This window comes from Barbatula barbatula, assembly GCF_947034865.1.
Source record: "Barbatula barbatula genome assembly, chromosome: 20".
Taxonomy (NCBI): Eukaryota; Metazoa; Chordata; class Actinopteri; order Cypriniformes; family Nemacheilidae; genus Barbatula; species Barbatula barbatula.
In genome coordinates, this window is record NC_136783.1 from 12,202,377 (window position 1) to 12,230,116 (window position 27,740).

Genomic DNA, 27,740 nt, shown 5'->3' on the forward strand with positions numbered 1-27,740 from the left:
ACTGCACGTCCACAAAAAAAGAAAAGGAAAAAATATGAGATTAACATTTTTGGATTAAGTCATAGCTCATCTTCAGTGATGTTGCTAGACAGAAGATTTAGCAAAAATGACACAGAGCAGTCCTGGGGCAGATCTTCTGAACCAGATTAATGTTCTTCATAACGATTTCCAAAAGAAATCTGTCTGGTCTTCAAGACAATATGTATTATACAAGGGATTAAATAATAACACTGAGACCATTTAAATAAGGATTGAGTATTTTAATTATTTCATAGCTTGCTTGAAAACAAATCTTGAAAACAACAAAGGTTCTACAGAATATGTAAAAAAACACCTCATATCTTATAGACATTGTACAGAAATAATGGAAAACCTTCTTCTCGAACAGTTTATCTGTTGTTAAACGCATTTTTCTACACTTGCTTTACTTGCTATCTCTTTCAAATAAAGGCCAGAGTGTATACATATATGTTGCATAAAGATGACACGCGTGAAAATAGTGTAATGTGTCATTACATTTAGATTACATCTTATTGAATGACATTGTATGTACTGGCTATTGAAACACTGTTAAGCATAACTAAGGTGAAGTGTTTCATTTAACCCCCTGGAGCAGCTGACTATGGCCAATAATGCATCACCCAGAGCAAGAGAAAGGAATGGAAAAGCTTTAACTAGATGGAAATTGCCTTTTCATCTCTTTGCTCGTTCCGAACCCACAGATACAATTTGGTCTGTTCCTCGGCGCAGGGGCACAGGGCAGGGAAAGACAAATGAGACAGACCCACGGGTAGAATATGTTCCCGTGGCCTGCCGCTGTGACCTAATTGTGGGAATGTACGCTTTCTGCGAGGTGGCACTCTCGCTCTGATTTCTGCGTAATGAACAGAGAAAGAAAGAAATGTTCCGTCTCAGTGCACCGAGTGCCAGAAGAGGCGGCTCGGATATCAGACATTTAATTTCCTCATAAATCCTGCCGCAGTGCAACAATTTTGAGAGGGAGAGGGCCCGGCGACAGATTAATAGGCAAGGAGATTTATGCTGGCACGATCTGAGCTGCTTTGGCTTTTAAGCTTCAATCAGGTTAGGAAATAGGAATGATAAGTGTATCCAAATAAAAGATTCTCCAATTGACCGTAGCAACAAGAACTGGCCCCAGGTTCACACTCGCATCTGCGCGGGAGAGGAGTTTGGAGACGAGGAGGCGACTTCAAGCACAGCGTGTGACCTCTGAAAGATTGCTGCGGGCAAATGAAAAACAGAAATTGCAAACATTGATACGCAGAGAAAACAGTGAAAGATTACATTTGTGTCAACATTGTTTTAGATTTAAACGTTTCGATTCGCGGAACAGATGTCATTGTGTGATGACACAATGAAGCATGACTCTCACCTGGCTGTTCTCAGAAACGCAACCGAGCGCGAATTGGGGGATTGGTGCTAGCTCGCATCTCAAAGTAAACCCTCTAAGTAAACAGGTAGATGTCATATCACTTGAACAAGGACAATTTAAAGCCTCTTATGTTTTTTAAGCCCAACCACAACCTGCATTAGGCTAAACAAGGGCCTGATTATTTTTGGATCTTTTAAGCGAAATGAATAGCTTAATGTTTAAAGCAATCTCACATTATGTTTGGCTCGTGGGAGCGTTGTCAGATTCAGAGTGATAGAGATGAAGATGATGATCAGATGATCATCCTCCTTTAATCAGAAATGGCTGAGAGGATAAAGTGTGTCATATCTGGCACTGTAAATAAGCTTATGATGAGATTTGACAGTGCCTTATCGCAATAATATCTGTGCTTTTGGGTTGATGTGTTTCAAACAGCCTGAGTGCATGCTATGAATTTGCCATTAACACATAATGAAGATCCAATTACATGTTGATGTTATAATTAGTATTCCCAATTTAAACCTGTTCAACTAACAGTTTTTGTCCTTTCAATTCATCTAACTTCCTTGGCAATTTCAGTTTTATAGATGTGGCAGTCAACAGACTTGGAGTCCAGACATCTGAAAAATATCAGTCTAAGCACGAGTTTCCTATATTAAAAGAGGGAAAAATGAATGCGTTGCGTATGTGACAAAAAAGCATGCACGTTTTTGAGAAACAACATACTTTGTAGGATTTCTGTGGATTAAAATGTGCAAATCAGAGGCAATAATACCCAACCAATAAGGGATTGCTCTTTATAGAACATAAAGTTACTATATGTTATGGACCACTATGGATAACTATGCCTCAAAAACAAACAAAATAAGTTTTAAAACTGAGACTGTGTAAACCACCAAATATTGACACCTGACCTATCAGTATGGTGAAATCTTTGATAAAAGCTTGATTTTGTCATCTTAAGGTTGACATTTGCATAGAGTTGCCCTCCCAAATGAACATTTTACATGGAAACTTAGAAAATAAACTGAAACTGAATATTCTTCTGGACTAGTGATCTGTAATAGTACATTATGGACATTTGTCTTGTAACACTTTAGAAACTTTAAGTGTAAATCAAATAGAAAGTACTTTAAGACAGAAGTTTCATAATATGTCATACTCAGCACATGAGGAAACAGTAAATAAATATTTGCAAAATAACGGAATGCCATGCGAGTCTGATACCTCAAGGCATCTAACAAAAGAACCACAAATATGCTTCAAATAAGTTTGAAGTGGATAATCAGGCCCCTGAGAGCAATGAGCTCACCTTCTGCACAACCAATCAAATCGGACGAATCCCATCTCTCCCTCATTCACATTGTTCGCTTACCCACCTGTTCTGGCCTGAAGTGAATATGTTAATGCCCAGCCTTACTCACAAGACCATCGTCTGCATCCCAAAACCTCCACCGGCCCCGAAACACCGGAGGGGACATTCCCTTGTCCATTTTGTGGACCATATTTAATTTGGTGGACAGATGAGGGACGTGAATAGTGAATAGGAAGGTGAAGTAGGGTTACCCAGGTTGCCCTCCACCCACAGCTTTGTCAGCCTCCCGTGTCATTGTTCTGGAAAAAGCATTCAAACCTTTTGCTCGGAGCATCAAAGGTGCTGTCGAGTCCCCCCACCTCGCTTTGGAAACCACTGCGCCATTCAGAGCTGACATTATGGAGAACACCGACAAGGGTCAGAAAAATAGAGACCGTTCGAATAAGCTGGAGCAAAAGTGGTTCACTCGGCACTTGAAAGAACGGTAGGACTTGAAAAGGAAAATGGAGAAGAAAGGTGCACTAAAAGACAATTTAAAAGAGAAAAGAGCTGGCTAAGAGAGCATGCACTGGATACAGAGTGCTGTATGACTATGAGAATACCGCACCATCACAAAAAGCTATTGAGAAAATACAGTGACCATGTAAATGTTATGTATGTGCAGATGTGAGTAAGTGAGTGTGTGTGTTCTGGGATGTTGAAGAGAGGTGATTGGACAGGCAGTGAGGTGAGCGCTGTAGAAAGGGCAGGTGAGAAACAGAGGATTTGACGGCTGCTGGAATGCAAGCAGGCTTCAGGACAGAAGTCCTGGCTGACAAAAGAACTCACTCAAGGCTGTATTAAAACAGCCACTTTTTTTGCAGTCGGCAGCAAACACAACAGCTTTTTTATTTGGTCATTGTTTTTATCCAACTTTGACAGCTACTTTTGAAGTGCATGTTTGTGTGGATGCTATGCGGAGTCCACAGAAAATAGTGATGTGTTGATGTGCTGAAGAGCAAAAGAGAAGTTTACTTGGCGATTTATAATATGACTCAGGGTGACAATGTCTTATAAAAAATAGAAAACAAATGAAGTACATTCTAAATTATGTCATGTTCCTTGTAAGCTGGACTTTATTGACAATTATTGTCATATTTATTGCAACACTTCAATGAAAAGTCTATTCATTTAAAACCTGTATGACATTCTTATTTTTGCTCAACACAAAAGAAGATATTTTGGAGAACATTGGTAAACAAACAACATTGGCTCCCATTGACTTCCATTGTTTGGACTTAAAACCACTGAGACATTATCTTCCTTTCCACAGAAGAAAGATTAATATACAGATTTTGATCAACATTAGGGTGATAAATTATGACAGAATTCATATTTTTTGGTGAACTGTCTATAGGTTAGGGTTAAAAACTTTCTTTTAAAGATTCCTTTGACTACACCTATGACTTTTAAAAGATAAATTATCAAGGATTCTTCACTCCTAAATATATCCTAGGATCAGAGCGAATAATTAAATAAGTAATTTTTATCCCGACTCTCACCGTTCTGAGAACAGATGGATTGAGAGCTCTTTATTGAACCTGTCCCTTAATACACCTAAGAGTGAAGTGTCACAGAATGTGTCTGTGCAGGTGTGGTCTCATATTACTGAACAATTAAGTGTTACATCACTTCCTCCTCATGTCATCCTCAAGAATACATGGAATTCAAAAGATGCCAAATTCACAGGTGTCACCATAATCAGTAAGCAAAACAGATTGGTTTTGGACACAAGCTTTTCAATTATTTCATGGTAACTTGTGTCATTGACAAGCTATGGCTAAACTCTTATTAAATGTCAAATTAAATCTATAAAATGTCAAAGTTTGTTATAATTAAAAGAGGTCACAGAAATTGGCATGTGTGCACATAATGAGCATTCAGTTATAGGCTGAGAATATTGACCACTGCATGGCAGGACAATACTTTACATTACAGGGTATTTGTTGTAAATATTACAAGTATATATCATTGTAACTATATATTACAAAACTAACAATGCAATTAGTCACACACACAGCAAGGAATCAAAAATGTAGTTCTTCACTAACAAATTAACAAAAAGGGTAAAGAAAATAGCAGACTTTGCTCATGCTGAAATGTAAGGTCCATTTATGCATCTTCACCGTTCGGCCTGCACACTCGATGACATGTCGGGATTTCTGTTCCATAAAGAAGAATCTCACATTGATCACTTTTAGGAGGTCAACGTCTTGGGGGGCTTAATCAAAAACATGTGCTATTACAGTGGGTCTGTAAAATAAATATAGAATATACGGAAAATCATCCTAAAAAACATGATTAATTGATATTTTGCAATGTTATTTAGATAATTAATCAAATGTACTTTTTAGTTCGATTAACAAATAGTTTCAATAAAAGTACAAAATTCAAAAACAGATTTTATATTTAGGTGGTGGTTATTGCCTATTTATTCAATTTAAGAAGTTCTTTATTCCTATAAGCGTTTATAATACACAAGCAATTTGTCATGTAAATTGTGCTCCGTCTTTTGCCTCCTGCTTGCTGAAGAGAAGCGCGTCTTTAAATGGGAATTTGAGCTAATTTCACAACGTGTTAGCGGATTGAGTTTACAGCAATAGGATCAATGTTGATTGTGTGGACAAGCCGGTAATTGTGTCTGAATAAACTCAAATTAGAGTTAGATCATTTACATATGATTAGAATTAGTGGAACCCGTTTAAAGCCCTCTCGACTGCGGCTGCAGGTGTGCGTAACTGGGAACTCATTTTTGCTTGTTTTGTTTCTCCGAAAGAAATACATGATGAGAGTCAACAGTAAACACTAAATTAACCACTAGACCACATCAAACAAGACATTAGGTGACTGAGACGAATAAACAGCCATTTTGCAGCTTGCATGTAAGATAAGTATTAAAAAGATTCCACGAAACGTATCTCACTGCATGTGATGTGGGTTTAATCAAAAAAATTAAGAAAAGAATGGCAACTTGCTGAACTCTTTGTATGTCGCTTTGGATTAATGTTAATGTAAATGCTGTCATGGCATATACTTAAGTATATGTTGTTTGGCTTAAAAATATTTTAAAGCCTAAATATGTGACGCTATGACCAACTTCAACCATGGTCTTATTATAAAAACGATCATTATTAATCTGTTTTGTAATAATTTGTTGTGAGTCACAGGTGACGTCGTCTGCAAACAAATGAATTCAAGCTAGCCCTCCTAAAAAGACGAGAGGGCGACTGGTCATTGTAGCAACACAAAACTCTGGATTCCAGCAAACTTTTTATACAGCTTTAAAAGGTTTTTTCCTTCATTTTGTGGTATACCTCTGGTCAGACTAAGTCTTTTCTTCCCCCCTTTAATCCTTCCCTTTATCTCAGAAAAACACAAAACCAGGTTCCACGCAGTGCTTTAGTGGCTAAAAGTGAAAGAGCTGCTTCTCGCGGGGCTGAACTCTGAATCGCGCTGCAGAATTGGTTCCTGTGAATAGGTGGAGGAAAAACGTTTAATAGGATCCGAGGGAGGTTTTGCACCCGCAACCTGCTCTCTAAACAGGTGGAAATGGGACCTTCTCAATTGGACAAATAGTAAGTATAAACCAGCATGGAAAAGCAATTTTCGGCGACAAGGATTAGCAACTTGCAATGAATATTGAAACTAGTCGGACGGTCTCCAAATCCTTTTTATTAAATCAACCCGAGCAACACACTTCCTCGGCGTTTCCTGACAAACAAATAAACAAATACTTTCAGTCTATAATAGGTTAAAAGAATGACAAAATCCTACAGCTTTAAAATGTGGTGATCATATTTAGTTAACTTTATAAAATTAAATCAAGCATTTTTGTGTTAAGGGTAGCCAACATTTAACCGTCCCTATAAAACACACATTAAAACCCACTAATATAAGAAACGAATAAATTGCGACAATAACGCATAATGTATTATAAAAGATATACAATTTATTGTGACTAAAAATGTAAAATGTTTTGTTATTAAAACCATATAACATTATTATAATAATAATGATCAGTAATCATCATAATAATAATTAATAACATAATGATAATAATAATAGTGTTATAAAACACACCATCTGCAATGGATCATAAATGTGAAGTGTGCTGTGGGTGTGTGACAGACGATTTGGGGCAAGAAACTTAAATAATAATCTGTAGTATCTGTCATGCATACCACCCCCGTGGCCGTGTATAAATGAGAGGTAAGAAAGGGGACAGTTCTAGTGATGGCGTTTCCTTGTCACCCTGATAAGAGCAAGAGCAAGTGATGTCAGCTAAGTGCTCGAGACAGTGATCTCGCGCTGATGAGGACGTCTGCGCGTAAAATGTGACAGTCTCGCAGTCACGCAGTTATCTTTCAATACATCTGCTGTGCGCTTTGGAGAAAAAGGTAAACTACAACATCGACTATCTGGCGTAAGTTTGCTGTAAGATTTTCGCAAGTGCTGAATAGGAATCGACTCTGGGAGGGGTTTTGTCTTATTCTCTGGTTAACGAGCTATGTAATGTCCTGTTAATTTTGTGTGTACTAGTTAATGAGCATTAATCGGGTACCCCTGGATGTTATTGTTCTGGGGATGGCCATTTGAATGCAAATGGGTGACATTGTTAAAGCAAGGTGCTTATTAAACTGGTGCGTGTCCTGGCTTCTCTGGAATTCAGCAGGAGAGGACGGGGCGACTGGTCGATGCTCACACCAAGTTCGGCAGAAATGACGAGTTCTCTCCCTCTGGAGGCAGTGATGTCCTGCCCGAGACTAGACGACAGGAGCGGGGCCACGGCTGCACCCAAGTCCCTGGCGTTTTCAATTGACAGAATCATGTCCAAGACTTCGGAACCGAAAGGAGTCACGGAGCAGCGCAGGGGAGTCGAGGGATCCGATGGGAAGAAGACGGTCGGCTTGTGCACACCCATTCCCTGCATGATTCCAATACAGCCGTTCAGCTACGACCTACAGGCCAAGGCTTTATTGAACTACTCTGAGTTTTGGAAAGTTAATTTCAGGGGAGCACTTTGCACTTCAGCGGCGATGTGTAAAGCCAATTGTGGCATCTGCGGCAAAACGGATTCGGGCGTAAAACACACCGTGTTGCCAGGAACCAGGGTCATCAAGCCACAGGTTATACATCAAGCGCTGACAATGCCCACCAACGGATCGTTGTGTTATTTCAATTACCTGGACTCTGCTTATCATCAGTCCGAGCTACTGAGTGGACATTTATTTTCCTCGGCAATTGCGAACTCACAAGCACAAGCTATAAGCGCACATCAGAAGCTCATGCTGCTGGAGAACGCGAAACTTGCCTGCGTCTCACCCGAAAAATTCCCAACACCTCAATACCCGCATAAAGAGCATCTGCCTGGACACCTGGACCAGATAGTTCGGGAAAATCACAATTTGACCGAGAAGAACGGAGTGAAAGTGCACAGTAAAACGAATAACTGTTCTGCTGACGGGAAACCCAAGAACTTCACGTGTGAAGTTTGTGGAAAGGTAAACTGACATGCATTCGTTGGTAGCCTATATGTGTTTTGTATAAATAAACACACTTAGCAGTTGTAGATAATCTTTATCTAATATTTTACTAACCGCTTAATCTTTTTACAGGTTTTCAATGCGCACTATAACCTCACGCGTCACATGCCGGTACACACAGGTGCAAGACCGTTCGTGTGTAAAGTATGTGGGAAAGGTTTTCGCCAGGCCAGCACATTGTGTAGACATAAAATTATTCATACACAGGTGAGAACACAGAAACGTTATTTCTTATCACTGTCCAAATTCACACATTCTATAAATAAACATGCTTAAATATGCATACGATTTTTGTACACAGGAGAAACCTCACAAATGTAACCAGTGTGGAAAAGCGTTCAACAGAAGCTCGACTTTAAACACACATATCCGAATTCACGCGGGCTACAAACCATTCGTCTGTGAATTTTGTGGCAAGGGCTTTCATCAAAAAGGTAAGCAGTCTAAATTCATCTAAATTAAACGGTGTAAAATACATGCAATTAAAAAAAATCGAAAGCGCGTATTTTAATTTAAACCAATAAATATAAAATTACATTTATTTTGTCCATGCCTTTAAGACGAGCGAGGCCTTATTGAGTCTAAGATCAATGTAAACGCGATTTGTCATTCTAACTACTTCCTCTTACAAGATTTTTACATTTCATCTGGGTCAAGAAACAGACCTTTCACTTCTTTGTACGTCGACAGTCCTCGACTGCTTCGGCTTTGAAATTAACTGAGTTTGACAACTTCTTGATTTTAACATGGAAAGTGCTGATTAAGGAAGGCTTGGAAATGAACAGCGTCTGTTAAATGTAACTTAATTGTGAACCGTTGACCTTTTCTGGGAACAAAACTGTCTTTTTCCTTGCAGTTGAAAATGTTTTTATTGACATGTTTTTTTCCGCCTGATTTTCAGGGAATTACAAGAATCACAAACTGACGCACAGCGGCGAGAAACAGTACAAATGTTCAATTTGTAGCAAAGCTTTCCATCAGGTCTATAACCTCACGTTTCACATGCACACGCACAATGACAAGAAGCCATTTACCTGTGGAACATGCGGGAAAGGCTTTTGCCGGAACTTTGACCTAAAAAAGCACATACGGAAATTACACGATGGTAACAATTGTTTATCCACCGGAACTGATTCTTCCAGAGGACACCAAAACTAAAACAGCTTTTAAATGGACAACTGCTTCATCATCTTCCACCGACATGGACGAAGATAAACAAGAGGGGGAAAACATCACTGAGGAATTGTACATAAAGCAGAAAAAAATATTATTTAATAAATACTCTGCCGTATAAGGCTATCAAGCAATTATTTGTAGAATAGATTAAACAAAAGCGTTTTATAAATAAATGCAACATATGTGTAAAAAGAAATGTTGACAATTGTTGACGCAGTAAAGCAAATGTGCTAAAATAAAATAAATACTGCAACAATGTCGTATTTATTTGGAAAATGGCTTACATTCACATTATTTAAAATGTTTCTGTTTTTTTGGAAGAAATTTATTCCCATGATAAAAATATATATGTATGCTTATTTTTTTCTATTTTAAAATAATCAAACACTGTGACTTAAGATAGAGATTACATATAATTTTTAGTAATAATGTTAAAAAGCTATATACAATATATATCTGTCAGTAAATTCGATACACACACATTAAAATCCATAATAAAATCTCATAAAAATTTATTTCAAACAATTAAGAGCCACAAACTATTGATCGATTACACAAAAAAAGTCTAATCTTATAATGATATGTCTGGTTGAGTTCGAAGCCTGTGGTTTTATTTAGACATTCGATACACGATTCCGCCTCTTGACTTCAGTTTAATGGCTCAAATTATCAGATAAAACATGGACTCTTGAAAGCCTATTACGTTAATCAACTAAAGAGCCTCATGGGAAGCTTCGGCGCATCAAGTCGTGTTCATCAGAGGGTGGAAAATGGACTACACTGCCCCTCTTCGTGGCAGCAATAATAAACAATAATGTATTCTGCGCACGGATCCTCGAACAATATTATCCTTACATGCTAACAGAATTTTTGATGAGAGACAAGAGCGTGATCTCAAATCTCTGTCTCCCAATTACAGTGCAATTAGCAATTATGCCCACATCTTGAGACCAAGAGGAAGACTAATATTACTAGTTGACTGGCCTATTCTCCTCTTTAGAGGCAAGAATCTAAACATGTGTTCGAACAGAAGTGTCTTTATTTCATTCATCTGCATCCGAATATCGTCCCACGTGGAATACAGACGTGATTTTATCAAAAAGAAATCATGTTTCAAGATGTCTCGAGAGCTTTACAATCTGTGTTAATGGATTCGTTTTAGGTTACTGGCTTAAAACCACGTTTAATGAGTAATGTAAACTTTCGAAACAGTTTTGAAATAAAAAACGACGCGATTTTAAATGTATAAATGTATAAAAGTATATAATAAAGATCAAATTAAGAATCGACTATTTTACGTATTCCCATGGAGTAGGGGTGGAATTGTAAATATAAACGGATTGTTCATTATTCGTTTTATTTTTTTAAATATTTATATTTGTATATAAAAAAATATGTTACACTCGTTTACATGGCACTGCTTTCCTTGTTCAATCCAAACACGTTATACGAGGTCATGCCTTATCATTTACAAACGAATGCTATGCGGACATACATCCACGTGACATCCGCAAAAAATGATAAACTAAAAGAGTAGGCCTAAAACATTTATGGCGGTGAAGAGGTCTGGGAAAATACCAGTGGGGGCGGGTCTCACCAAAAGACATGTTTGTGTGGGGTACAAAAATCCCTTTTGTGCAAAGCTGCCTATCTTGCCTACATAGCGCCCAAAAAGATTGCAGGGAAGAAAACAACCTAAAGGCAGTCTCGTTGGCCTTTTTCCGCGCTTACCTCTCAAACATCTGAGCAACCAGCTTTGCTTCTAGAAACATGTTAATTGACGAGGGAGCTCATTACTGCATGCACATGTAACGCGGCGAGAGGGATTAGGGACAAGGGCGCATTAATGAACTGTCAACGGCGGAGAGCATGTACACGACGGAGATCAGCCGAAATCGAGGCATTTACGAACGACAAAAGCCTGGTTGAGACAGGAAGAAAAGAAGACCCAGACTTTTGTTTGGTCAACTCAATTGATTGTAAATGGAAGATTAACGGGGGTAGCTTCAGCGTTTTTAAGCAGACGAGGAAGAAAAGGGCCCAATTAAATCCGCCAAATGTTAACCACGTCGTTTCTCTCAGTTTAGCCCAAATGAAATTCTAATTAAACCGTCCTCCATCCGTTTTAGAAAGCAATTTCTCTCCCAGTTGGAGAAGCGCGGGATAGTTGTAGTACTTGTTAAGAGAAGCGTCGCTTCTTGGCACAAAGCGCTCGCGAGACGCATTGTAGCGCGCCAAGGGGAAAGTTAATGAGCGCCGGGCTCGCGCTCTTTGGACCCGTTCCTACGTAACGGCGCTGGAAAGACAGACTCGGCCAAGCGACCGCATGCAAAATGGTAAATGTCCAAAATGTTAAAAAAAAACCTGACAATATGTTGTTTAAATTGAGTAGGCAGGCTGTGAATATTCATTCAAACGATAACTAAGAAAACATGTATACCGACAGAAGAAAATCACTAAAAGGAGCACACACATCCACCTACAACCGTGCAGCTAGCAGGCTAAGCTTTGTGAACGCATTCACATTCCCAAACGCGTGGGATCAGACGTTACCCACGCAGCCCCCACTATAGGCCCTGAGTGGCACGCAGCGTTCGGCCTGATCGTCAAGGGCACGCTCAGAGAAGGAGCTTCATTGCTTTAAGGTGTTGAGGCAGCCGAATGGTAGCGGTGAACGGGGACTCTGCCTCGCCGGAATTACATCAATGTCAGTCTCTGGTATGACCTCCATTCAGAAGCAGTCTTAAAGGCTTCGGGCCACGCAGCTGAAGGGGACCTTCTGTCCCCTCGTCGACACTTATACGGTAGAGACGAAGGTCTGAACTCAAAACAGTCTGTTCCAGATTCAACAATCTCAGTGCAGCATTAAACAAGCATTAATGATGATGCATTAGACCAAAGATGGACCCAAGAAAAGTCTAATCTGCAGAACTCCAATAGATATCTGTTTAAATTGCTGTATTGGTTCTATTGAGGCCTGGCCTGAAATCAGTCTCATTGTTTGGCAGGATCAGTAAATCTGGGATGTCCGGTGCTAATCTTTTGACCCGGGATGCCCCTTTAGGACAATTGCCACTCCGTTTCCCAATGGATGGGTCTTAATTAACTCAGACCAAAATCATGTGGTTAAGCTGGTGCTCTCTTCAACACACCAGGTTAGAATGCAGAGATTTTGAGGCAATGTGTCAATGACTCATTCATAGTGGCTTTATTCACGGTTTGGAATTATGGTCCAACCTTGTGAAATTACAGATGTTTTGTATTAAATATACAACAGTTTATGTAACACTAAACACTGTTATACCGCTGCAGCCCAACACCATTCACATGCCCGACTACACAAATAGACACATAAATACTTCAAATGCCATGATGGAGTGGATGTTTTGACTACTTGGATTGAATGGTTCCTATGAGGGAAGGAGGAAAATAAAACTCAAAATCAATCCGTATAAAACGTATAACTTAGCCAGAACAAAAACACATCAGGAGTCCTTTAGTGCTGGAATCGTCGTTTCAAGAATGGAGAGAATTCCCTAACAGTCTCCCGAGCAAAAGCTATTTGTGTTTAAGTGCACTACATTTACAATGCTATGTGAGATCTTTATTTGAGAAAAGCACTTTTGGGAGCAATGGGCGGTATGTTTCTGAGACAAGTATACTTTGTTTCGGTACAGAGAAAATTTAATAATTTGTAGTGTTTAAGACTTCTAAATAATATTGTTGAAAACACTGTGAAATAAATCATTTTAAATTGTTAATATTGCCAATAAAACTGGACTATCATGTGCAGTCTGAAGTTTCACAGATCTAGGGTATTATCAGTAATCATGAACTTTGTTCTATTAGCTTGCAAGACCATTCTGGAGATCTGGCTGATTTCCAGGTGTTTAAAGCCTGGAGCCCAGCTACAACATTTGGCCTTGGCCTGTGCTTGGTCTCTGACAGCCTCTGTTGGCAGTGGTGTCCGTAGCCAATCCACCTCAGGGCTTTCTCCATTAGAATACATAATGCAGAGCTAGTCATTTGGAAAGACTCCAGATCGTGCTCTTCAAAATCCTTTTGGATAATTTGCTGTCTTGCCCTCCATCCGCACCCAGAATTCTCCACCCTTCTGCCGTTGACACCCCCCCCTATTTGAAACCCCTGACTGGTACCCTGACCTCAGGGGCATGAGTCCCAGCTGAGGAGGAAGGGCAGCTGCCAACCACCACCACTTCAACCCTGACCATCCAGATGATCGCGTTTGTCAAGCCGCCACTCCGTGTCACACTGCACTGGTTTGATCATCCAATTAGGCTGGGCTGGTGTTTGCCATCTTTCCCTCAACAGAGAGCAGAAAGACAGTGGAGAATATGAAGTAATTTACGATTTGAGTTAAACTAATTTTGAGTATTGTAATGAAGAGATTTTCATCAACATCAGAATCAAGATGTTAAAAACTGTTGTACTAACAGCAAATGCGGCTCAGTCCAGATTCACTTAACCCGCATCCGAAACTGGTAAAAACCCCAAGCACAAAAACAAGCCTAATCAGATAACAAAAATGCATGAAAGTTCTAGGCAACTTAACACTCAACTGAACTTTAAGTGGCTGACCCTTCAAAAAAGACACAATACAATAGCAATTATCGTATAGCCAGTTGAAGTGCTCAGAGAGGTTTTGTGTAATGGCAGTCATGACCTCATTGTTACTGAGAGGATTCAAAAGCTGTCCGCATTTGCGAATGTGTGCCTACGTTTCCAAAGAGCTTTTTTGGATTAGCTGGACATCTGAAAGTACTTCAGAGGGCCATAGTGACAATGCATGGTTCTTCACGCTAAATATATCATCCTACAGAAGTTTATAACTTACTGGACCCTACTTTTAACAGTGTTTACACTGTTTAAAAGCTTATTTAACTATTGTCTTAATTAAATTATCTGAATATGGTGTTCAGTAATTTTATGATGTTTGAAAAACACATTCAGCGACAAACTGTATACTGTAGATACACCTTTTGAATTAAACAAAAACAAACTCGCCTGAAACTAACTTTGAAAAGGCAATTTTAAGATAATTTATGATTTATATGATGATTACTATTATTATTAATAACAACAATGATATATAAATAATATTAAAGGAGGGTTTGGAAGAAAAATAAAAACAAAATGCAAGGTTTTGTGATTTTCAGATATTTCAAATTATTCATTTATTTCTATGCACAGGACAAAACGATGCCTTGTTACAAAAGTCAGTACTGCACCCTTGTGGACATAATATTAATTAAAATGATCTAAATAGAGTTTTAAAGGGAATATGCATGAATATACATTTTCTATTCTATTGTAGTATATAACTGAGCATTTATTAAATCATTTATTATTTACTCCACATCTAAGATTTAAGCTGGCAGGTAAAATTTATCATTTTATTACTTCAATATCAGATAGTTTTGCTAATACCTAAAAAAAAAAAGTAAAACGACTACCTAATTAATTGTACAGATAAGTGTCACAAGTCAGATCTAGGTCTGGGTCGAGGGGGCTTACCCCTGCCATGTGCAGGTGAGGGATGTTGTTGGCCAGATCTCAGTCTCTGTTGTCCAAATGATGTTCCAGTCTCACTCACTGGGGCATGTCCTTTACCCAACAAATACTGCTCCCATTCTGGCAGTTTCTGTTCAACTGAGGCCCAATAGCGAGTCTATAATACAACAAGAATCACCACAGTTAATTGCTTGGTTTTAAGTGGGATTATAACACCTAGTCCTATCAAGCGAATACATATAATTCAAAACTTTTTCCAATTTGTTATGATGATGTTCGTGATGAGTACATGGAAAATGCTAATGGCACCTTTAGACATTTACTGCCCGTTTGTACTAAAAAGTGCTTTGTTTAAATGCATTGTTTGACAATATGCACCTAAAAATGAAACAATGAACAACAAACAAGTTGCCCACAGAAGGTAGGGTTCAATACCTCAAGGTGGATAACATCCGGATGAAGGAGTTGTCTGGTATGAATATGTTTTTCAACATTCTCCAAGTCCTACAACACACATAAAACACACATTTACTCAGTTCCTACTTACCTCAAAAGATGAGCAGAATTGTGAGCGGTAAATGTTTATTAAAATCAGCATAGCTTAGCTACAACTTAACAAAAGAATGAAGTAAAGAAACAAAGATGCTGGAAAGATAAACCGTGTAATATTCTGTGACTTCCCTACAATAGTTTTAAGACAGCGAGGGGCATTATTTGATAAACACTTTAAAGTTTACCTGAAGTATCTGAGCATTCCTCTTGTGTGCATCTTGAGACATCAGACATTGTTGTTTCTTCTTAGCTTTCTGTTGTTCATTTAGTGCTTCCATCTGCTGTAACAATAATGCTCTTTTCTCCAATCTACAGGAATAAGGATTCATTAAATTGCGAATTTCCAATATAATTATAGAAAATATGACATGCACGTAAAATCTAAATTAAAGTGAAACATTGAGATGACTCACATCTCTTCGTGTTTCTTGCTGAGTTCAAACTCTTCCTGTGCAGCTGAAGTCATTTACAGTGAAACCGCAGATGTTGATTTATAAAGCTACATCTGCATTTAGCAGTTACGTTTTATCTCTAACAAATCAGACAAGAACAAGCTCTGTTTTTACTAACCTGCAATGCCTGTCGTAACCATAACTACCGAATACAGTGTTTGCGGAAATGACAGATTACAAGCGAAACTTTAGGAGAAGTGCGTCATCTACTGGCGGGAAGAACAGACTGTCATATTTATAAGCACATTTGTACCAGAACGTGTACAGAGTGTCTATTTTTAAATTCGCTTTATTTTTTGTCATATAAAGTTATGCAGAATAATCAGAATCTTACTGAAATATAAGAGACTGCTTTTACGTTTTTGTTTATCCTCTGCAAATTAAAACTACTGTGCAATGACATAAGAACTGTATGACATGTCATAAATTCAAAAATAACATAGTACTTTAAAATTATAGCATTGATATTTATTTATATGACTTGGTCATTTCATTTACAATATGTTTGACATTTATACAGTATGTTTTAGAATATTGACAAAATCCTTGACACTTTGAAGATCATTATAAGAAAACAGAAAACTAGAATTTAATTTCCAATTTTTATGTCAGCATTCATTTAGAAACCCAAAAGCCCATCATATAAAGAGTCTTTCTGTTCACTTATACAGGACAATTTTAACAATTCACTCCACTCCCATTATTTGAATCAGCAACTATCCCGACACTGTTGCATGTCCTATGCAGCTCCTGCAATTCAATTTACTCAATGTTTTATCAGCAGAATAATCACTAAGCACAGATGTTCCTGAAAACAGTTAAGATTTATTTAATTTTGAATAAGCCAAATTACAATATTGTCTTTATTTATCAATGAGCCTCATACCATTAGAAATAGTTACTGTGCACAGTGTATTTATGTATTTTGTATTAAAATACAGTGTATTCATGTATTTTCATTTCAACGTCTAACAAAGAATAGAATGCACACTGCATTTCTAAGTAGCCCAATATAATATGTATAAAACACACCTTTCACTTTGTAATTACAGGCTATCCCAGGACAATGGGGACAAATCGGGTGTGCTCATTTTGCATGGAGCACGTAAAAGATTGACTGTTTTATGTTTCAAGTGCAATGGTTCCTCTTCCAGCCTGTTTTAAACAGGAAGATGATGGTACACAGTCCACTATGAAAATGTTGTATCAATCTGTTGCGAGATTGCAATATTGCCCCAACACTTTTTAAATTCACCTTTTTAGGCAGCCCGGGCGCTGCAGTGATAGCTGCCCACTGCTCCGGGTGTACGTGTGTTCATGACTGTGAAAAGCTTTTGACTACTCTCTGGATAGGTTAAATGTATAGGTCACATTTCGGGTATGGGTCACCATATCTGACAAATAGGTCAATTTCACTTTTTCACTTCACTTATTTTTCTAACCTTAGGTAGATATATGCGCCTGAATTTTAAAACAAACTAAACAATACTAGCCAGAGATACCTTCTTTCTGACTGTTTTAATGTCATCTTCCCATGTGGAGTCATACTTCTAACTGCTTTGTATTGGTCAAACCCATCATGATTCTTGTAAATAATTTCAGTATTTATTGATATCATTTAGATAAAAATAAACAATCAGACTGGAATGTGTGAATTCTGAAATAAAAGTCTCTAATTCCAATTATTAATTGAATCTCTATACAGAGAAAAAAGACACAGTAAAGTTTAGTCAAGGCTATAGCAAAAGTTGTAGTCCTATTTATAATGTCCCACAAGAAATAAGGCCCAAAGCTATAACAGCATAGACCTATTGTCTAAGGGTGCAACAAAAACATCTTATATCTTTTTAAGTAATATATTAGGTTTTATATTGTTTATATTAGCCTTCATGGGATCATTTTATATGTTCTTCAACAATTACACTGTTAGTGGGATAACATTTTATTAGCTTCAGCAGTGAAAACAGTACAATCACATCATTTTATGTTTTCAATTTTCAAAATAAGAAATTAAATATTTATCTTTCCTCACAACCAAAGGCAAACAAAACACTAAAATATAACTTTTCTGTAATCTCAATTAAATAATTCATTGGAGTAGCAAAACTCACTTTCTTAAATTTGTCAAGCTATCAGGCTTCTTTAGTGAGTGGCGAGACAGGGTTTATTTGCTTTAACAATATAATCCATAACAAAAATGTCATGCTTTCATAACTACACAACAGTTACCTGTAACATTCACTCATTACATTTACTATCAAGCAAATCAATGATACTTTTTCTTATCTCCTGTTATCAGCTAAGCAATCACACACATTATTATATTAAATGAACAAAATAAAAATCTTCAAATTTGCATTTACAATGGTTGAATTGTCACTAGTTATATCACTTCATTTCTATTGTCAAATCTTCCTCCAGGTTTTTCTCTTTTTAAAGCATCAAATCCAGATGCTTTTTATGATCAACAGAACCATTCTTCTCTTCACCTTGTGCACTGTTTGAACTTTCTTTCCTGTCATGACTAATCTCATCACTTTCATTAGAGGTTTGCTCACCAATCATATTTGATTCAGGTATCAGATTGCCCTGCATTTGGTCTTTTACACCGCTTTGTTTAACATTTTTGTCTTCTATCACATAAACCATATCTTGATCATTTTGTTGTCCTTGGGTGTTTTGCTCATTAATCACCAATTCTCTGGCTAAATTTGTATTTTCCCCATATGCTGTAGATTTTTGCTCTGCAGGATCTGACACAAGCTCCTGCCTAATTTGATCTCTTCCAGTATTTTCTGTAGTGTGACTGTCAGGTGTAACTCCTCCTTGCTCTTCTTGCATTCTACAGGATTCTTCTTCTTCTTGAGATGGATTTTCCTCAGATGCTCTAGATTCATTCTCTGCAGGATCTAACACATTCTTATTGGGGTTGGACACAGGCTCTTGCCTAACTCTACCTCTTCCAGTATCTTCTGCATTGTGACTGGTGGGACTGCCAGGCCTCATTCCCCCTTCTTGCATTCCACTGGATTCTTCTTCTTGAGTTGTTTTTTCCTCAGATGCTTCAGATTCATTCTCTACAGCCATCCCGGTTTCATTTGTTTTATGTTCATTCACTGCAGCTGAAAGAAACTTTTTGGGGCCCCACACAAACTCTTTTTGGGGTTTAAAATGCTTAAAAGCATACTTAACCAGATCTTGCCTCTGCTTCTTGTCTAATACAGTAAACATGAAGTAATCCAGTACGCTTCTTTTCACGTTTGGAAGCATGTTCTTTACAAGAGTTTCATGGAGAAAAAACTTGACCAGTTTTTCCTGGTAATGTTCGAAACCAAGAGTACCCAGACACTTCAGGATGCGTGTGATGCGAAGGTTGTTGTGAGTATAGCTGTAAAATGAAAAACATACTTTACAGTGACATATTGTATTTTGGGAATGAACCGTTTCGCTTCAGTTAAATATTAACGTTGCTGAGGAGAATTAATTGTGAAATATTATCTTGATAGAGACAGATCTTATTTTTTGCAATCTTTCAAATGTCTATGGAACAATCTATTGGCTTTCGGTCAAGGGAACCAGTTCGGCACTAACTAAAAAAACAACATACCTGTGAGACTATTTTGCAAACATAATTATTTTTAATCGTTTATTTGTGTGAAATGGAAACAAATGTTAACATATTCTGATTTAAAGAATAACAAAAGTTGGGTTCAAATTCCAACTAATTGTATAAACTATATAAAGTTGGTGGTTTAAATAAAATACTATTTTGATTGTTGTATGTTATGCTATTGCACAAATGGTTAGCCTGTCTGTCCATCAACAGTTTAAATGAGGGTAAATCATGACCATTTCTCATACATTTTCTTTTTGTTTCTCTTTAGATTATCTGTCTTGCAATGTGCTGGTGCCAGTTCAACGGTAAGGGTGTTATACTGTACAAGGACATTATAGTAAGGATATTATACATTAAAAAGAAGTTGCAAGGTCATATTTCTGTAAGGTTCATTTATAGTTAAACTGTAAAGGGGCACTTATGGCCTCTACAGATTACAAGATTTAGCCCAATTTTGGCCCAATTTGCATGTCGTAGGACATCGTAGTAATTTGTAAACGACATGGGGCATCGAGACGCAAGATTCAATCGTTTCCCATCTTATAGTTCGCCATAGTATACGACCATCAAAATTGCTTCTGCGACGAATAGAAGCACTGCACAGAAGTGCGAAGCTCTTCCGTACACAACATTCAAACATATTTTTATATAGACGGTTTTTAAACAGGCTTTTGTAATTGTGGAGGTGAGCTATATGTTACATTTTCTCATGAATAAACAATAAACTTTGCAAACTTTGCAAACGTGTCCCCTGTAAGGATTTTTTTCCTTTTCTTTTTTTGAACTTCTCTGATGCCAAAACAGCCAGAACAAAACACGCTGCTTCAACTCCCCTTTCTAAGGTTTGTTTTTATCCTGCAGCTGCTTCTTTCCGAGAGTCAGTCAGTCACTATAGTAATGCCTATTCAATGACATCAGAAACGCAGTCAACGTCTCCCAACAGCTTATCAACAGCTTCTTGAGATATCACGAGAGCTTTCAAACAGTATTTGAGTATTAAAAAGGTATGTACAACGGTGTTTCATGCATTCTGACTGGTTTACAATGAACGTGCTGTCTTCTCATGCTTGAGATGGTCAACTTGTCAAATAACATCATAGGCATCATAGGGCTCTAGATATGCCGGGAAACAAGTTTCAATCGCAAAATACACTAAAACTAGGTAAATAAGCTGCGCGCCATCGATTAACGTCACACACAAACAAGCACAAGGACAAACACACTTCACACAAACAAGCAGCTCTGTCTAATGTACTTGCAAAACTGTATCGCACGCATGAGACCTCGCAGCATGGCGAGAGTGATTTGAAAGTATACAGAGCTCTCTGCTCTGGTCGTGCTTCAATGTCATACGCCAATTGGTCTGTGCAGCGCTGCATGATGTCTAATACACCTCTTGTTTTATATGACAGACAAGATCATGGTCCTCCCGATTCCGTAAAAAAATGGATTGAGGACGCATTCAAGATTGATCGTGATATATTATCGTCAGACCGCCCACCCCTAAGAGACGGCCAATTTAAGCTTTCCTGTAGCTCACTAGTTAGACTGTGGCGCTAGCAACGCCAAGGTCAGGGGTTCATCCCAGGGATAGCACATACTTAAGATAAAAACGATATAGTCTTGCGATGTAAGTTGCTTTTTATAAAAGCTTCTTCCAAATGCGTAAATGTAAGGAGATTTTTAAGATTATACGAATATTTTTGCCGAGTGATCCTAAACTTTTGAAGTGTAGTATAATGAAATAACATCATATAAAATGAAAGAAACAGAAGTATGACAGTATAAACCTGTTTAGGTTGTCAAAGCGTTCCTCCCAGTTATTAGCACGTTCCACATCTCCTGTATCTTTGTTGACCAACCGTATGCCGTAGAAATCCAACATGAGCTTATATGATTTCAACAGATTCTGCTTTGCCATTTCATTCTCACGGAAAAACTGGAAAAAGATAGATTACTTTGAATTGAAATGCCTTGAATTGAAATACATCATCTGAAAATACAGTGACTTTTATACAAATAATAATTTTTATTCAAATCAACAAATTTAAAAAAGCAACATTCAAAGAACAAATAACTGAGTATTTCAAACACACCTTGATTTCTTGTTTTGTCAGCACGTGTGCTTGCCAATTCATTCCTTGCTCTTGTATTGGAAACAACCTGCAACAAATGGTGAAATAAATTACGGCCGTTCATACTTTTAAAATCTCAAACAGTTTAAGCAGCTATAAACAGGATCTAACCACTGAATGTAGGAATGAACATCTTCCAGCCTTTCATAATCCCCCCACCATTCTTTGTGAAATTGATCAATATATACACCTGCAAAATAATGGTAGAAATGGTCTTGTTAAAAAGAAACAGACATTAAAAATAAACAGTTACACTTAACTATATGAGCACAATGGCATACCATCTGGCTTTGAACTTGCATGACCTGTGTAAAAGTCCAGGTTGTGGAATTTTTTCTGGAAAACAATAATAATAAATGATCTTTTAGTGTTATTTGATGTCTAAAAATCATTTTGTTCACATAAACATATTTCTGAGGCATGTGTGTGCATATTTTATACAGGGCTCAGTTTACTCCATGAGTCATCACAATGCACAGCTTCCCCCTATTTCAGGCACAATATATGTGTCACAAAATATCAGTATTGACAAAAAACTTGATTTAAGACAACATGGTAACACTTTACAATAAGGTGCTATTTGTTGACAAATAGTTAATGCATTAGCTAACATGAACTAATACCTTGTTAAAATCAAACTTTGCCACTGTTAACATTAGTTAATGCACCATGAAATAACATGAATAACTGTATTGACATGTTAGATAATGTTAGCTAAAGCATTTTCTAATGTTAACTAATAGCACCTTATTGTAAAACCAACAACATGATTATTAATATTGTGTCACTACACATATGATAATATTGTAAATAATTAAGCACCCATTTAAAGTCGTGATCGTTTTCCAAGTGAAATGGAATTTCAGGGGAGGGGTATACGGATGCTCCGCCTAATGTCATTTCAGATGAATAGTCATTACAGGAAGGAAGTGCATTATCAAATTTTAACTAAAGACTGTGAGGGCACATTGATAAACTATCCACATTAAACACTGCCTATATTTTCATGAAATATTGCTTTGTAATTCTATATTTCACGAAGGATTTCATGAAGGGTTTGCATGTCATGCATCACACATACATCATCCATGCTTCTGTTAGAGTTTCTCTTCGTAGACATCTGTAAAAACACAGAAATCAACAACTGTGACCATTCTTCTGAACTAATCCTTTCATATGTGCTGTGCATAGATAGAGATAAGTAGTGGTAATTATAATAAGCATGAAACTGAAACTATACAAAAAAGTTCCCCAGTATGTCCCCCAGTCTACTTTGTGAAGATTACTGTACGGTAGTGTTGTGTTATACATGTTCTGTATATACCATAACTGTATAATTTACCATAACTGTATATACAGTATGCACCAATAATGATAATAAACAAAGAAACAGGTTCTTTACTTTGACTGGTTCATCAGCATCGTCAATGTCCTAGAAATGAAAACAAAATTTTGACATTAACGTTTGTATAACTTAAACTCAGCCATGCTCTGAAGAGTGGAAAGGGAGGACATGTGGCAAAGGTCAAACATGTACCATTTTTTTTTCGTCATAAAACTCACTTTGCATCTATGCCGAAACTCTTGCATGTCCTTTGCAGCGTATAAGTTCCTACCACTTTTTGATGTTTTCTTCTGCAAACATACAGATAACAGCAATTATGGACATGTTTTATGTTCTGTGAACAACTATTGAATAATAAGTAGAATAGCAAATAGTAGCTCAATATCTATAGTTTGTATTCATCATAGCTCTTTCAAGACAATAAAATATAATGGGCATGAGTGCCAACAAGCATTTTTAAAAAGTCCAATGTTCATAATGTCATCTGAAACGAGCGAGGAGGCCTGTAAAATGTTGTGCTCCTTGCATGTATATTTTTTTTATAGAAATGAAGTACAGTTGACTATCGTGTACAATGTGGTTATTATATTATTACTGCCAACGTATTTTAAAATAGAATACACACAAAAATAACTAGATGCACCTTACTGTTTCAGGAGTCATAAAAAGCTACTTCTGTGGTTTACGCGTCCCGCATTTAATCCAGACAGCATTCTCAAGAGAAATTTGGGACAAAACAAACATTAACTGTTACCTGCTTTCGGACTGTTTTACTTTCGTCGTCTTCCCATGTGGAGTCATACTCGCAACAATTAGAGTCCGAGTCCGAGTCCGACTGCGGTGTTTTTGTCAAACTCATCACGCTAAAGATACGTAAAAAAAGGACTTTGAATAAGTTTACCACATACCAAAGCAAATTAAACATTTATCGAAAACACCGTACTAGTCAAACAACGCGTGCTTAACTCTGTTGTATTGCTGACAGAAAACGAAAGCTCACAGTGAAACGAAAGCATTTCCACTTCACAAACAAGGAAGCGCAACCCGCCGCCTCGAGTAAATTTACGGGTTGCCAGATCGCGCTGTTGTGCAACATCAACTTGCATTTAGATTTACACAAATCTTTTATTTCATATATGTTCGCTTTTCCTAAATTAATTAAGTAATTAGTTCTACAGAAAAAAACATATTTAGCTACTTTTTTTGGTTGCTTGTGCTCTTGTTGACAACGTTGAAAAATATACTTCAAGCATATATAGCCTGTTTATTTATATTATAAAGTCTCCCTGAGACTATCACAGAAGCCTGAATTATATATTCTCTAAATATTTGTATGTATTTTCCTCAGTAATTAAATAAATTTTTGCATATACAAGGCTCCAAAAAAGAATGCCAAAAAATAGCAATGAGCGGGGCCCTGGGCCCTGGGTGTGACCACAGGTTTTTAAAACAGGTTGTGCAAGAACTACAGCACAATATGATGTGTACAAACGTTTCCTTAAATGTGTTCATTTAGGCAAAAGAGAGGTCAGAGGTCAAGCAAAGTGTTCTTAAGGTCTGGCAGCAAAGTTCTTTCACAGCAGACAGTCTTGGTAAACATCACATGCTCATTTCATGTATATAGTGAACCCTAGTGGAAGCATTTCACATGTGATCCCTATACTTTACCATCAGGGGGCAGTTTTGCACTGCATTGAGTTTCAATAGTGTTGTTCTCTTTGAGAAGACATGCGAATACATTAAAATGATGGAAAAACACAAATTAACGTCTTTTGTCAATCAGGTTCTTCAGGTCAAACCTTTTTAAACAGTTTTAAAAGAGATCACGCATATTCTTCCTAGGTGCTTTTTCTTATTTGTTTATTTCATAAACATTTTGATGGTAATAAAATAAAATTTTTTGCATACAAAAATAACTATACATAAAAAATATATACGTGTACTGTGTATATCATAACCAGAATACATTTTCTGACGACTTCCAAATGTGAGAAGGCCGAAGGACAGAAGTGCGAGTCACATGAGAAGGGACGAAGTTTCCTACGCGCTATGATTGGCTCATGACCCTGTCAATCTTGTCAATGCGATTAATGCCCGCCTCCCAAGAGCGGGCCTCTCAAACTAAGTAACAACAATAGTTCACCGATAACGACAGCGATAAGCTTTATTTGTTTATTTATTTGCAGGAACAACGTTGGGATGCCCGAAACTTCTTCACTGATCCCATTCGATTTTGAATTGTTGTTTCACATCTGCATGCCCCTAACTGACTACCTACATAAACATCTCTATCATAACCAGTGGCGCCATGGGGGGCGCCAACGCGAGGGTTTAAAAAATTTGAAATAATAAAAGTTATGTACATTTTAATATTTTTTTTATAAGTTATTGTATATATAAAAAGTTATATACATTAAGAGGACTAACAGGCTAGGCGGCACCGGTGTCCTCATAAGATTCCATTTTATAATTTATTTAGACATAGAAGGGTAATATCGCGAGTGGGCGGGGCGCCGTGAGTTACGTTAAGTACGCAGTAACGTTAGTGAGTTGTCGTTGAAATTTGAATTTGAAAAAGATGGATAAACCAAGAAAGCCTTCGGGGGCTAAAAATAGAAATAGAAAGATGGAAAAAGGAGATGGCCTGTCAAGGGATGCGACAGCAATACGTGGATGGTGAAAGGTAACAGGTAGGATTTAAAATGTGACGTCTATTCTTGCAAATACAATATTCATGTTAACAGACTAACGTTAGCTAGCGACCGTGGAATCATGAATAGATTTGCTACCAAACTTGTAGGCTTGCAAATATAAATGTTGACTGGCAAGTGTTTGCTAACTTAATGCAAAGTAATGTTGCTGCTGATATCTACATTTAGATTTTGGTTCTTTTAGCAATGCCATGCATGACATATCTCAATTTTATTAAAGTAAAATCAGAACTGGTAGATATAAGGTAGCATGCACAATAAATGACTAGAAGCTGAAAAACATTACTTATGCAATAAGGCTGGTTTATCTTTTTTTTACCATTAGCTTCATGTTAGCTCAGCTGTGCTGTCAGACATACAGGCTGCTTTACATCTGCTGGGTGACATGGAAGCTGGAAGGGCCACATTTCTCTCTCTTTAAAGATCTGTGCTATATGTGTATGTATGTATGTGTGTATGTGTGTATGTATATATATCAGCACAGACCTTTAAAGAGAGAGAGATGTGACCCTGTAATGACTTTTCTATATGTGTGTGCGCGTGTGTGTCATATTTGTACTTTTTAAAATTCCAAATGTTAATGTAATTTCAACAGCAGCACAACCTTACTGCATAATAGTTGTCTTATCTGATGCCATAGGCTGATTTAAACATTTAATTTAGGCTGCTATATTTAACAGCGAGTTCATTTTATTCAGGTGTGAGGATGGTGGATCAGGAAAGACAGGGGAAAGCAACAGGTACATTAGGTGGAAGTGTAGAGGGAGCTTTATACCAACTTGATACCAACAGATTAATTTCTTAATATTATTAATATGGAAAAGGTGAGGGTGTAACGGTTACAACGATACACTTGTGTCACGTTTCGGTACGGATCGGTACGTTTTAGATACGGCAAAAACAAAGAAATGGCAGAGAAATTTCCATGAATACATTTTTATATATTTGTGTTCATATACCATATAATTATGGTAGGCTTACAGTAGCTGTCTGATATACTTTTAAAATAAACCTTTATTATTTCAAGCCCATACATGATGATGTCCGGCACACTTTTTTATTTAGCAGGGGGGGGGCGCCAAAACTGTTTCTGCATACCCCCCTAACATTGGGTAGTTGCGCCCCTGATCATAACATTAAAGGTCAGTGAAGTCAAGTCATTTAACATCTCCATCCGATTCTCTCCTTTGAAACAGTTCAATTTAACACTACCGTAATGAACTTTATAGTCTACATCTACTGTATATTCGACATGTCGTTTAATATTTAAGATCACCTGGATCCAAAGTAATTCTGTTGTTACTTTTTAGGAACAGCTGCTTAGCTCTCTAATATTTGTTTTTACGTTGTAATTGGAGGGATTTGTGTCAACATACAGTCTTTTGTTGTTGTCCTTAATTTGTTTTGCTAGGTCAGTCAGGGTGCTCTCATGGGACATGGGTTGTGTTTGGTTGGTGAAGAGGTGTTTTCCATATTGATGCAGTAACATCCGATAAAGCCAAAATTAGGCGTGAATGCTGGTTCATGAGTCCGTCACAATAAAAATGGTTCTTGTTTTTACTGCATTTTGTAAATATTATACAAATTAAAAGGTTGATGTGACTTGTTTTGTTACATTCTTTACAGTGGTGCAAATAATAATGCAATGTGAATGCTGCTGTGCGGCATGTCCACATATTCAAAAGTATTTTTCCTTATGAGGCTTTAATGTGTAGTAACAGATTATTCTTGACAGCTTTATGTAACAATATTCCCTTGAACGGGGGAAGCATTAATGAATAATTAGCTTGATTTCTTTATTCAGGCTGTATTGGGTCTTTTCAACATTTATATTTTCAGTGACGTCTATACAGAACATTTTCAATGTGCGTGTCTGTGGAAGACCAGGGAACGATAAATGCAGGTTCAATCTTAGTGCAGTGATAATGTTT

At 37.4% G+C, this 27,740-nt stretch overlaps 3 protein-coding genes across 8 annotated transcripts; 1 reads left to right on the plus strand and 2 right to left on the minus strand.

The window, feature by feature from the left end:
- Positions 1 to 242: 242 nt before the first annotated feature.
- On the minus strand, positions 243 to 16,213 carry cep15 (centrosomal protein 15). Of its 2 annotated transcripts, XM_079483345.1 has the most exons (5): positions 15,964 to 16,210; positions 15,736 to 15,859; positions 15,434 to 15,502; positions 15,002 to 15,155; positions 243 to 1,241 (listed from the first exon to the last, which is right to left on the minus strand). In XM_079483345.1, exons 1-5 carry the CDS (start codon positions 16,014 to 16,016, stop codon positions 1,162 to 1,164), a joined length of 480 nt encoding a protein of 159 aa, XP_079339471.1. In that variant the 5' UTR covers positions 16,017 to 16,210; the 3' UTR covers positions 243 to 1,161. The 2 variants fall into 2 exon arrangements, with proteins under 2 accessions (XP_079339471.1, XP_079339472.1); XM_079483346.1 differs by lacking the exon at positions 243 to 1,241 and having other exon boundaries at positions 14,633 to 15,155; positions 15,964 to 16,213.
- Positions 6,977 to 9,756, plus strand: fezf2 (FEZ family zinc finger 2). 2 transcript variants are annotated; one of them, XM_079483376.1, is made up of 5 exons: positions 6,977 to 7,170; positions 7,417 to 8,248; positions 8,363 to 8,497; positions 8,592 to 8,724; positions 9,192 to 9,756. In XM_079483376.1, the coding sequence occupies exons 2-5, from the start codon at positions 7,442 to 7,444 to the stop codon at positions 9,446 to 9,448; spliced, it is 1,332 nt and encodes a 443-aa protein (XP_079339502.1). In that variant the 5' UTR covers positions 6,977 to 7,170; positions 7,417 to 7,441; the 3' UTR covers positions 9,449 to 9,756. The 2 variants fall into 2 exon arrangements, with proteins under 2 accessions (XP_079339502.1, XP_079339501.1); XM_079483375.1 differs by having other exon boundaries at positions 6,977 to 7,144.
- A 1,441-nt stretch (positions 16,214 to 17,654) lies between the features above and the next one.
- On the minus strand, positions 17,655 to 24,182 carry LOC306909535 (uncharacterized protein). 4 transcript variants are annotated; one of them, XM_079483350.1, is made up of 10 exons: positions 24,099 to 24,182; positions 23,853 to 23,961; positions 23,317 to 23,388; positions 23,156 to 23,185; positions 22,835 to 22,873; positions 22,035 to 22,089; positions 21,865 to 21,943; positions 21,715 to 21,781; positions 21,409 to 21,557; positions 17,655 to 19,390 (listed from the first exon to the last, which is right to left on the minus strand). In XM_079483350.1, exons 2-10 carry the CDS (start codon positions 23,955 to 23,957, stop codon positions 18,436 to 18,438), a joined length of 1,551 nt encoding a protein of 516 aa, XP_079339476.1. In that variant the 5' UTR covers positions 23,958 to 23,961; positions 24,099 to 24,182; the 3' UTR covers positions 17,655 to 18,435. The 4 variants fall into 4 exon arrangements, with proteins under 4 accessions (XP_079339476.1, XP_079339474.1, XP_079339475.1 ...); XM_079483348.1 differs by having other exon boundaries at positions 24,065 to 24,168; XM_079483349.1 differs by having other exon boundaries at positions 24,042 to 24,156.
- Positions 24,183 to 27,740: the final 3,558 nt, after the last annotated feature.